Genomic DNA, 13,029 nt, shown 5'->3' with positions numbered 1-13,029 from the left:
GTAGTAGGTAGCTGCATTAGAAACTGTTTGCGTCGCAGGATATATCGATCTTTGTTTATTTTGCTCGTTTTCATTCGCTGATGTCGTATGGCACGTTGCTGTGTGGAAACTCGACAGATGGTTTTTACCTAATTTAATTTAAATCCTACAGAAAGCGAGAACGAGTTAAACAACAAAAATAGCTAGTTACTACAAGGCTTACAAAAAATTTCGTTATAAAGCTCTTTAAAACACACTACAAAAATGTGTGTGTATGAATCAAAGGCCAGTCATTGAGAAAATTAATTTTAAAAATCCACTATAATGAATAAGCAAGTCAAGTATTATTATAATATTTATAAGTAATTAGTTACGTTAATTAGACTATTTTTTTTATTTAGTCACTAATTGTGATACCTATTATTGTAAATTATTTTATTTATAATTATAGGTTTTATTGAAAGGGTTTACTATAGTAAACGAGTGTATAAGGTTTCCCATGTAATATACGGTTGGTTGGTGAGACAGTTACATTTTCAATAGTATATTTAAATAACATAATTATTACATTTATTTATTAACACTGAATTTTTGTGGTACCAAGATAAGTTTTCATTGCAAGAATGCTAATACTTTTTGTATATTTATTAATTATACCTAAATATATTCAATCATTACATTAAAATTAAATATAAACTAAACTAAAACTAAATTAAACAAAGCTGCAACTAAGAACTTAGTCAAACAACTTCCAGACGCAAAGGTGACCATCACGCTCGCCGCGTTGCTACGCTGGATCGCGATAGACAGCCTCTGCATCAGGAATGACCCGGAACGATGGTCATGACCTCTCTTCCTCAAACGCTGCCCCAATTCGCTCAAGAATATTTTGGATTCGGCACACCAACACCCGGACGTCTCCGCTGCTAATTAATTACTGCTTTATTATTTTGGTATTTTTTTTCCGTTGTTGTTGACTAAGTTACAATTATCACTTACACCACCATATGAAATTTGGCAATTATGCACATAAAAAGAAAGTACTTAAACTTAATTTAGACAAATGGAGACAACTGGAGGGGGCGTTCACCCGAAGAGGGGTCCTTAAATAATCACCCTAGGAATTTACATACATTATTGAAAAATGACTCAAGATATATTTATTTGTTGTGAAAATAACCAATATAATGCATACTAAACTATGTAGGTACTTACTTTTAATTTTTTTTAAGGAATTCAAAGGCTTTTTATTTTATTACTTATTGTAAATAAAATTATAATACGCTGATAAGTATGTTCCTTACGTTAATTGTAATGTATGATAATTTTAGCACATTTTTATTTTAAAATGTGTGTTAAATAATAAAAACATTCATAATTATTACAATGTATTTTATTTATGTCTTAATTCTAAAGAGGACCTAAGATTTACTGCTTTTATAGCATGTCGTCGTGATCATTACTTTCAAAAAATATATTTATAAGTGTGCTGAAAATTACGCATAAAACGATTGACATTAAATGTGTAATCATCATATCTGTATAGGTTATTTTACATTGACAATTATTTCAACGACGTCCCAACCCACGCTATTATCGACGTAGCAAAAGTACTTCCCGGATTCCGCTCTCGATGCTCTGCTTATAACGTACTCCGACAAAAATATGGATTCGTTTCTGGAAAAACAAAATACATGGTCTTATATTGACCGGGATATAGACCGTGATTACCTTTTGTATTATTTGTGAGCTCCCGATATTTCGACGCAGTTACATGCATCATGTTCACAGGTGACTGAAGATAGCGGGTGGGATCACGGTCTATATCCCGGTCAATATAAGTCTAGTGAAACTAACCGTGAATCATTCAAAACTCTAAAAATACATGGTGTTTTTACCAAATCCAAAGGGAATTTAGATTATACTCGTGTAAACAAACTTAACACATATCATAATTTAACAGCCTATTATTGAGGCCTATGCTCAGCAGTGGGCGATAAAGGGCTGATTGATATGATGATAAGTTAACACATTTGTTTCGAATTGGAATGAAACAAGAAGCTAAGTTCCAAATTGAAATGGTTTAAGTTACGTTGAAATAATTCGCTAATTAGTACTTACCTACTACGGGTAAGATCGTCGGCCTTACTAAGATCTAGTATAATCATCTGGTTATCCGGCCCTATGAACTTCCAAGTGAAGGTGGGAGGTGGATTCGCTTCTTGCACTCGACAGGTCAGCGTTACGGGGTTACCCGTCCTTACGTTGACGGTCTTTACCACTGGAGTGATGTATGGACGAACTGGAATGAAAATTGATGTGAAAAAAGAAATACAATAGTTTCATAGTAGTTTTTTAAAGATATTACTATCTAGGGTATCATCATCGCTCGTCTCATTTGTTTCTCGTTTATTTATTATTTCGCCACTCGTTATTTATTAGTTTTGTTCGCTTTTGCTCTTTATCTGTATTGGTCAGTCTCACTCTTAATATGTTTTATTCTTTTTTCGTTACGGTCTTCTTTAGTCTCATTTGGCAATAGTCTAAATCATTCCAGAAAAACCGGCCAAGTGCGAGTCGGACTCGCGCACCAAGGGTTCCGTACTTTTTAGTATTTGTTGTTATTGCGGCAACAGAAATACATCATTTGTGAAAATTTCAACTGTCTAGCTATCACGGTTCATGAGATACAGCCTGGTGACAGACAGACAGACAGACAGCGGAGTCTTAGTAATAGGGTCCCGTTTTTACCCTTTGGGTACGGAACCCTAAAAACTAGCATTATTTATTTTAGTAAACTCTCTTACCAAGAACATTAACGGTAACGTTTTTCTCGGCAATGCCAGCCTCGTTTTCTGCAATACATCGATAAGAGCCCGAGTCGTTGTAACGAGCTTCAAACCTTCAAACAAGACAAATATTGATACAGTCAGCATCAAATAGTGACGGCCAAAGTGGCCAAATATCGTAACACACCTTTGTTACCATAGAAATAAGGATGTGTTTCGATATATTTGGCCACTTTGGCCGTCATTATATAATTTGATGCTGATTTTACAGGTCAGGTAGATCGTAAAAGAGGGGAGTAATAATTATATCTTATTTCTAGTAGATATGGAACAACTAATTAGAGAAGCTACAATCTAAACGAGTTACATCGATTCGAAATAATGTCTGTTTTCGGATGTCAAACGGAGCCGCCACGTCTGTAATTTGCTGTACAAAAAAGTCTGCCAATTTTTGCGGGGGAGGGGAACGTCAAATGTATACGTAACGTCAAAATAGTCATGTCAGATAAACGTCAGTCCATACATTGTGTATGACCATTGGCCGACTATTATCGACAGACTGCTGAGGGGAATGCCTGTTAATGGCTACTCCGTTTGGTTATATCCTCCTAGGTTTTGAATGTACTAGCTAGCTAGCATAATAATGAAATGTATGTAAATGAATTTGAAAATTGAAAAAGATCTTGCAATTTAATAAGAGGCAAATAATTTAAAAGAGTTATTAAGGAATTGTACTTTGCTTTTACTCATTTATCTGAAGTGACGTCATTATGAAACTTCACATTGTATCTCACTCATGACTTCATTTGATTGTATGAATGGGGCATTTTCTATGAAAAGGGACCTTACTGTCGATTACACCGCACAGCGTCGCGCGGCATTGTGATTATATCGGAGCATCGTTAATAATGGCGTAAGCGCCATCGACAATAAGGTCCCTTTTTATAGAAAATACCACACATGATCTTTGATTATAATACTTACTTAAGGCTATTCCCTTCAACAGTATGCGTCTCATCAGGCAAGTATGTGCCGTCAGCGCGTTCCCACCTCACTGTGGCTTTCGGCTCTGCATCCACGGAACACTCGAGTGTGACCATTTTGTCCAGCAGCACATTTTGTATAGCTGTTTCTGCGTTTTCGATTTTAGGGGCATCTAAACATTTAAAGTTTGAACTCAGGTTAAATATACCTCCGTCTTTCCCATCACGGAACATTGGTGGTTCGGACCTTGAGGGTGCATGCGCGGAGCCGAATCCAAAACGTCCCCCTACCCCCCCGACCCCTTATGATACTTTAATGAAATGTAAGGGGTACACCGAGCGGATGCTGCGCTTGCCCGTGTCATGGGATGCACGCAGAGGCAGCACCCGCCAGGTCGTAAGGGCTATTGAGAGTTGATGGAATCTAAAATTAACTAGGTTATTGGGTGAAAGCGATGGACTATTTAGTTTAAGTACTGATACCTCCGTGATTGTTAAGTTGCTTGGGCCTAAAACATCTATAATATATTAATATAATTAATATTGTCTCAATTAATCTTATCTTAGAACAATGGACTCTTTTCTATCACTTGGAATTTTATTGCCTTTGTTTGTCTTGACTATGTCCGTTGTATTTAAAAAGACTAACAGCTATACCCCAAGAGCAACAGTATTGTTATAAGGTAAAAATTGTATAGAATCCCTTAAGACTCCGTCGACCGGAAAAATGTGACCACCATTTGCCGTTTAGTTGATAAAGCAAAATAAAACTATGCGACAAAGACCAAAAGTCGGAGAATCAGTAGGACAACAATATTTATATACCTACTGATTTATACAGAAATCAATTTGTTTATTAGAAACCCCATTCCCCTAATAAGGGCGCCACTGGACGGTCGACGCAGTTAAACAAAAAGTCGGAACTTACAAATAACTTTCAATTTTATTTCCTGAGAATCTTGCCCTTGCTCATTGACGGCTTCGCATTTATAATATCCATTATGTTCAGACTTGGCTTCAACTATGATCACTTTTCCTTCTTCAATTTCAACCCCTTTAGGTAAATCAGTAAAATCATAGCCGTCTACGGGTTTAAATTTCCAAGTTATTGTTGGGTAAGGCCTTCCTTTTGCTATCCTGAAAATAGTTTTACAATAGTTATTTACGATACAAGTGCGGAAAAGAGGAAGACGAATTTCCTATTCGCACGTGTATGGTACAACGTTCTACAGTACATATGGCCCTTTAAACTTTCGACATATGCACGAAAAGTGCTCTTTTACACACTAGTGCAAGAAAGTAGCACCATGTGTACTGTAATAATAGTTTTTATAATTAGATGTAGCCACAGGTTATTTGACTCTAACCTCCAAAAAAAAGCCATTTACCAATTGTATATCATGACAAAAAACCCTCTATACAATGTGTTATTTGAAATTATAGGTACCTATTAGTAGGAAAACAGAAATCAAAATCTATATTTGTTTTCTTATTTAACATAATTGTTACTTAATCGAATCATATTCAAACCTGCAAACTATTTCAACTTCGTCGCCAAGATGTGTAGTCAATTCTGTTTCCGACCTTTCTAATACAGGCGTTTCTGAAAAATAAACACAGTGATGTATTTTGAATAAGAATCAAACATCAGTCTTTAGAAATGGTTAAACTGCCATTAACAAATGTTTGTCTGAAAGTTTGGAGATAAATAACGTACCAAGTCCAGATATTCTGACTTCGACGGGATATGATACAGCATTTGCACCGTTTCTTACATCACATGTATATGTACCAACATATTTTGAAGTCATGTTTCTAATAACCAGTGCATTATCCTCTTGAAAATATTCTACTTCATCATAACGATTAAAAGTAGAATCATCATCTCCAGCTTCATTTGTAGTAAATACTACAGTCTTGTCATTGTGATACCACTTTATTACTGCTTCCGGATAAGCATTTACCTCGCAGTACAGTTTTCCTTCTGCCTCATATTCTATAGTTATGTCTAAAAATTACACAACGTTTTATTAATACTTTTAGAATAAGTGTGCAAAAATATTTGACGAGCTTTTAAAGTTCGATGAGTATATTGCGTGTTTCATTGAGTAACATTCAGGTATAATAGGTAACAGTTCAAATGTGAAATGACTTTACATTTGTCACGATACTGTACCTTTAGGCGTTTTGATCATTTGGAAAACATATGGTCTGTATACATAAAGATCTGTACTTTTAGAATCACTCCCAGTATCAGTACTAGCTTTGCATGTTAATGTTTGATTATCCTTTATATTAGGCACTGAAACATAACTTATGTATGTTGCTGGATACTGCAGCAGACTATCCTGAAATAAAAGAAAACCATTATTTAGGTGCATCAATTAAAATGAAAGAAAAGTCTAATATATAATTTCTGGTAGGATCTTTGCTAATCTTAATTGACCTAATTAAATACTGCTATTTTAGACATTTGGAAGTTTATATTCGGTGATGATTTATTTTTATTGATTCAATTGCTCTACTTGTATATGTTCTATACTACACTAGGTAATAAGGTAAGCCATTTCATACCTCAGCTTTCATCTTCTGTCCAACTTTGTCTTCCCACCAGATTGTTGGATGAGGATATCCTGTTACCTTGCACGCAACTGTTGCATTTTTCTTATAGTCCGTTAAAGAGGTCTCCGGAATTATAGAATCAATGACGGCCGCGGACCAAGATGCTCTTGTCACTGTAAAAGAACATAAGAAAAATCTAAAATATAAAAGTATTAACGATTAAAGTCAAAATGAAAAAAAAAAAAAGACAGACAGTAAAATAGAAATTTTTAAATTGAATTATAGAACTTACAAGTTCACAAATACTGACTTGATATTGAGGTATTACCTTCTTTTTGCGATTCCAATGTTTTGCTGATAATCCGCACTGGTTCTGAAGAAATTTTGTCGATTCCACTTACCTAATAAAAAAAATAAAAAAAATGGCAAAAAGGAAACAGAAAAAATGAGAGGAAAACATTGGATTGATATGATATGTCATAGTTTTAAAACTCTTCTAGTAAAACCTAAACAGAAAAAGTGGTTGGACTAAAGCAAAGAGGGTGCCAACACTTTTCATTTTCATCGGAGTGATGTTATTATGACACCTATTTTTTATTGTGTTATCGTAGAGAATACGCTAAAATAAGCATGTTTTGTAGGAAAAACTTTTCTCTAAAATCAAAAATGGCCGAGATATTTGACCCGCAAGTTGAAACCACTACTTGACAAATATAAATCAATCATTTGGAACAGTAAATTTAAGTAACAGACAAGATAGGTGCGACGACGAGCGAAGCGAGGAGGAGTGTGTTAGGTTGACCGCGATGATCGCGATCAAACAGAGCGCCAGAACAGACGTTATTGTACCTACAAAAAAAATTCTAAGTCTTTTTTGCACCCCCTTTGCTTTAGGCCAACATTTCACACCTAAACAGAAAAGATAGGTACATAGATAATTATAAAATTGAATTTCTTACTAGAAAAAGAGAAAATAAATCCTTGTGGGAAATTGAGCCCACATCACTTCCTGTTACTAACGTGGATAAACTTGTCTGATTTTATCACAAATATACAGAACGTATAAAAATAAATACTTACAGTCATTCTAAATATACATCCAGGCTCGAAATAGGCCTTGCTGATGTAGACTCGGGCGCTTACTTCACTTTCCATTAAATTTACGGTTCTCTGGCTATCTTTGTTTAACATATGAATTGTTAAACTACCTAGCTTGTACTCATATGACATTGGTACAAGGACGAAAATGAAACTTTCTTGACCTGAAAATAATATTATTGAAACATTTGAAACAACAATGTAATCTTACAACCTATAATAACTTGGACACTAAGAAGAAATCTGAGTTTGAATATAGATAGTTACTAAACGAATACGAAGCGTTTGGTTGGCGTAAGTGGTGAGCGAAGAGCTGGCGGCTTCCTCGCACAACGTATTCAGCATTGCGATACGAGGAAATGCTGCCAGCATCCTTGGTACAATGCCTCAATTGTCTATTTTAGATTTACGCTAGTTATTAATTCAGAATAAGATTTATTTTATTACTTTTGTAATGCGTGTTAAAATATTAAGAAATAAATTTAATAATATCTAAGTATATTTAAATGCTATTAATTTAGTCAAGTATTTGTATTATTGTAGTGACTGTATGTTAATAATGTAAATAAATTATATTTACTAGTTTTAAGTTAAGTACCTAATGGTATTTTTGTTATATTGTTATAAGCAGATTTATGTAGGCTCGGTCAGTATCCATACTAGCGGATGAGATTACGCATTAAACGAATCTACCATTTTCTACTAGCTTTACAAAAAGAGATATCTTAAAATGATAGAAGTGAACAGTGAAGTGTGGCTGGTATTTTCAAACGCAGACTTAAATAATAAAGAAACTTTTCTGCCCGCTACTTAACTGTTGATGCCAACTGTTCCTATTAGGTACAGTCGCCATTAGATAAATATTATCGGAGCGGCCGAGGTAAAATATCTGAACACGCACTTCTATCGCCTTGACAATAATGCCTTGGCTGTCTCGGTATATCTGATGGCGACTAGTATTACAATTCCTGCTTTAAAATTTTGGTGCCAAAATTATTAGGCTTAAAATAATAAAACTCCGAAGATTAATCCAGGCAACCGTAATGAAGTAATTTTAACTGTGCCATCATATGAAATATAAAATAAAAGCGAGAAGCGACAGTTTAGATGCAAGACAAAAGCAAGAAGCAGAATAAGTACCTGGTAGTGGTGATGTTGCTGTTTCCTCGATACTTCTTGGGTACAAGGGTGAGAACCCAATAGCCAAGGGACATTCCGATCTCTTATAAATGGTGACAGATATGCGTCCCTGACACCATACCGAGGCTTGATACAGACCTCGGTGAGGCCCTACAATTCTGACAACCTGCAAAACGAAGTTTTGCAAGTTAACTGTTTGGGTAAATATACCTATAAATATGCTGTAATATCATATGAATCATATCTTTAAAGTTTCATAGACGTAAACAAATCTAGATTAGTTGATAATTTAAGTCACCCAATGGCAAATCTTTAGCCGGTCAAACAACTTTGTCAGTAGAAATAAGAGCGAAATTCAAATTTTTTTATGGGACGATTACCCTTCGCGCTTACATTTTTTAAATTTGTCGCTTTTTTCTACTGACGGAAATGGCTTGACAGACCATATTTACAAATTATGTCTATTTATGAGCAAGGCTGATCCTCGCACAGCTGTTCCTTGCGGGCGATAACTCGTAAAGAGTTGAATAATGAAATCTCGTGAACGTCAGCTGCCGCTCCGTTGGTATGTTGGGGAATGGTAGCCACCAAAACACGTAAAAAAAAACATCTATTTAAAAAAAAATTGCTGGCAAAACGTGTATTACCTGCAGTTGTTCAGTATTAATCAGCATCTCAGTTCGAGGGCTGTGTCCACTCTCTTCAAAGAGCTGCAGAGAAGGCAATTTTCCGGAGACGGAGACGATCACATCTCTAGTTAAGCTGTCCACATGAAACTAAAAAGAAGGTTGACTGGTAGAGAACGTCTAATAGCATTAAGTCCGCCCGCCTTTTGTACGATTGCATTTTCCTTTGTGCAACAAAGATTAAATAAATAAATAAACAATAGTTATGGTTTTTAGCAGCAGCAGTAGTTCACCAAATGGAACACTTTCCGATAGAAAGTTACTTTAAAAATACCGAAATTACTAGAAGTGTGCCTATAATATTTGAAGAGTTCTATGAATTTTTCCAGGATCCTGTCATCAGACTTTAGCGAGATGTTAATGGAGCCCACCATGAATATAAGTACATCCAAAAGTATATTCCATATATAAATTCCTCTGTTCTCGAGAAATGGAGGAAATATGATAAATAGATTTCGATTAATTGGAAAAAGAAAAGGAAAGGAACTCACCGACAGCGGTCGGTAGTCAGTAACTGACTCGAACGTTTTTACATCGTTATATCCGTCTCTTACGATTTCTTTCATAAATTGGAAAGCCTGGAAAAAGAATTAAATAATTGTAGAAAAAAACAAAAGGGTAGGTAGTAAAAGTGCGTCATCAATTTGGGTCAAAATATGTAAATAAAATTGTAAAATTAGTTGCACTAGTTTCCTCTACCTAAAGGTTTTCTAAAAGATATTGCTTTTTGGTTGAACCAGCCCATTTTTTACCTCTACCTTTAAGATATGTAACTATGTTATGAACACAACAGGAACACTAAAGCAGTACTTGAAAGTAGAAAGGAAACTTACTTGTCCATAATTGTTTAGGTCCAACTGGAAGACGTTTCCGAAACATACTTTCGTTACTTGATTGTACGTTTCTAGGTTCCCTACCCTGTGTCTTTCGGAAAACGGACAAGTGCCACTCATAAAAACGATGACCTGAAACACGTTTTGATCATTCAATAATTGTATCTTTTGCCAGACAACGTCCCTTCTCTCTAGAAGTTTTTAGCAAAGTGTATTAAACTGAAACTGAACTGTCTCTGGGCAGGAATCTGCTAAAAAATAAACTTAAGTTAGGATTGTTCTATTGCCATAATATAGTTGAGTTGCAACTTTGTTCAAATAATACGCTAAAATGCTGTAAGTCTAAACCAAAAAACAGAGGTGCAATTTGAAATCATTTTCGACGCGTGAAGAAAGACATGACAAAATGGTATTCATGCCGCGTAGGTAGTTATCAGTAACACAAGTCTATTTCTACACATTTTTATCTTTCTGTCATTTCCATACAATGTGCACAATATGTAAAAGTTAATTTTTTAACTGAACATGATAAGTCAAAACGACGGATAAAAATAATTTACCTTCAGGCTGAAGTACATATATAAATTAATCTTTAGATTTAAGATAATTGCCTTGCCCTACCAGGGCCCATGTGAAACTATTATATGTGTAACACCTGTGTACCATGGATGCAATAAATAAATATGAATAAATATGAATAAATATATGCCATACGAATAAATAAAGTCGCCTCCCAGGTAGCAAAATGACGTCAAATGACGTCTGCGACGTCGTAATGACGTAATAATGCCGTCATTATGACGTCGCTGACGTCATTTTACGTCATTTTGCTACCAAGTATACAAGAAATTAACAACAAAAGTGTGTACCTTGCTCCGTGTTACACGACATAATCTTTCAATATGACCAAATTTGGCCTCATCTTTCGCACAAGCATCAGTGAACAAGAAGATGTCCGACTCAGGCCTGCTTTCCTCTAAAGCCTTTTGTAAGCCAGATAGAGAATTTTCCGGAATATCATGGCCACCGGAAACAGTTAACGAATCTATGGATTTGAAGAATAAATCGCCTGAACTAAATATTTGTGCAGGGCCAACGTCTGAAAATAACCAAATAATAATTCAATTTTATTGCATGTATAAAAACTACCTTTTTTTAGATAGTAATAAAAAAAAAACTATTTATTTTCAGATAGGTAGCTGAGATCCATAAATTGTTAGTTACAAGACACTTATAAAACTACATTAGTGAACTACCTATTACATAAAAACATAAAAATACTTATTTCCTAGGTCGTACGACATGAAGGTCGGTATATCGACGGAGGATATCCGAGTCCCACCTTTCTGCTATCATTCTCATCATTATAGATAGTTTTTTTTACACTACGACAGTGGCAAAAACAAGCATATTAGCTCGTCTGATGGTAAGATATCACCTTAGCCTAGGGATGCCTGCAACTCCAGGGGTGTTACATACGCGTTCGTTTAATAACCCTTTAATATTTTCGTAGCAATATTTTTAGCATACAAACGCTTCCACCGAAATAACAAAGTGGGATATTTAGTACTTACCTTATAGTTACTGACTTAAAAAAAAAACCAATAACCAAAGTTGATTGAAATGTGAAATAATTTATTAAAACTCTTTCATTTTGTAAAACTTTATTGCCCCATGACAGCTTAAAAACCGTCGGTTAGAAAGGGGAATATTATGCCTGGAATATGTAATTGCAATGTATTTTATATTGATGAGAAAATTTCACTTACCCGGATCGTTAAAAGGTACAATGACGTAATTTTCGATGGAGCTCGAATTTCCAATCGATTCTACCAGCGCCTTAATCCTTGTCCTTATCATACTAATTTCATCTTGCATAGAATATGTCGTATCTACCACCAACGTGAAAGATTTTGCAGATACACATATTAAAAGTGAACATATCACTGCCAAGTGTCGGAACGACATGTTGTTATGACTGTACTATGTTACTGAATGGTCAATTCTAAGTGACCTAAGTGGCCTATGTTTTAATGATTTGTTCTTAAGGGTAAGCGAATACTATAAATAAATAAATAAAATATAGTAATAATATAATGGCCGCGGTAGGCCTAAGAAGCGCTGGCTGGACGTCGTGATAGCGGACATGCAAGAGAACAATCTCACACTTGAGGATGCCGAAGACCGGGCAAAGTGGAGAAGATTAAGTAGGAAAGCGGACCCTGGCGCTAGGCCGGGAAAACGCTAGGTCGAAGAAGGTCGAGAAGCAGTCGCCTTGTGTCGCCGCCTCAATTCGGGCAAGCTAAAACCAGCACTGAAACCACGCAGTAACGGCGGGGTTTCAAGCAAATTTAGCTGAGACTGACCTATTGACACGTAGGTTGTAATCTGAGCTTATTTATACATATATTGTCTAGGTTAAGTATAATAGCATAAGTGTTTAAAAATATTTGTTAAGTATGTAAAACCCTTGTTGTGGAAATAAACAATTGATCTATATCTATCTAATACGAAAAGCATCAACCATCAGACAGTTTAAACATGCATGAACAGAAAAAAACGATATATACTCTGACACTGCCACTTTGTCAGTAGAAAAAGGCGGCAAATTTAAAAAATGTAGTCGCTTAGGGTTTATCTCCAATAGAAAATTCCAATTTCTACTGAAAACAACTAAACTAGGGTTTATCTCCAATAGAAAATTCCAATTTCTACTGAAAACAACTAAACTACAGCGACTAAACTAACTAACTAACTAAGCGAGTGACTAAAACAAGTGTCTAAACACTAAACCGTAAAATGATTTAATGTTAGTATGTCTCACAACAGTTTAAATTCAATTTCTACTGAAAAGTTGGGTGTGTTTGAGTATATATTGTCGGGCAGCCAACACACAGGGAATTACAAACTCAATTAGTCATGCACGTTTCTAAAAAAGGGTGGAATTGACCAGATGATC

General features: G+C 35.3%; 1 protein-coding gene across 1 annotated transcript; it reads right to left on the bottom strand.

Annotated features, from left to right (window-relative positions):
• Positions 1 to 865: 865 nt before the first annotated feature.
• On the bottom strand, positions 866 to 12,058 carry LOC134747235 (hemicentin-1-like). The gene is made up of 17 exons (XM_063681840.1): positions 11,840 to 12,058; positions 10,940 to 11,169; positions 10,071 to 10,202; positions 9,729 to 9,815; positions 9,199 to 9,327; positions 8,552 to 8,717; positions 7,394 to 7,575; positions 6,642 to 6,714; positions 6,326 to 6,486; positions 5,928 to 6,099; positions 5,469 to 5,759; positions 5,282 to 5,354; positions 4,680 to 4,888; positions 3,753 to 3,924; positions 2,787 to 2,881; positions 2,101 to 2,281; positions 866 to 1,656 (listed from the first exon to the last, which is right to left on the bottom strand). The coding sequence occupies exons 1-17, from the start codon at positions 12,036 to 12,038 to the stop codon at positions 1,527 to 1,529; spliced, it is 2,682 nt and encodes an 893-aa protein (XP_063537910.1). The 5' UTR covers positions 12,039 to 12,058; the 3' UTR covers positions 866 to 1,526.
• Positions 12,059 to 13,029: the final 971 nt, after the last annotated feature.

This window comes from Cydia strobilella, chromosome 14 (assembly GCF_947568885.1).
Source record: "Cydia strobilella chromosome 14, ilCydStro3.1, whole genome shotgun sequence".
Lineage (NCBI taxonomy): Eukaryota > Metazoa > Arthropoda > Insecta > Lepidoptera > Tortricidae > Cydia > Cydia strobilella.
The sequence above is the reverse complement of the archived record's forward strand: the minus strand, read 5'-3'. Positions and strand labels throughout refer to the sequence as shown.

Bases quoted from the DNA above. Each gene is read 5' to 3' on its own strand.
- LOC134747235 (XM_063681840.1), bottom strand. From the start codon at position 12,038: ATGTCGTTCCGACACTTGGCAGTGATATGTTCACTTTTAATATGTGTA. The intron at 5,760-5,927 runs GTACAGTATCGT...TGTAATTTTTAG, and splicing joins AATGATCAAAACGCCTAAAG to ACATAACTATAGAATATGAG. The intron at 1,657-2,100 runs GTAAGTACTAAT...TTGTTTTTCCAG, and splicing joins GACGATCTTACCCGTAGTAG to AAACGAATCCATATTTTTGT.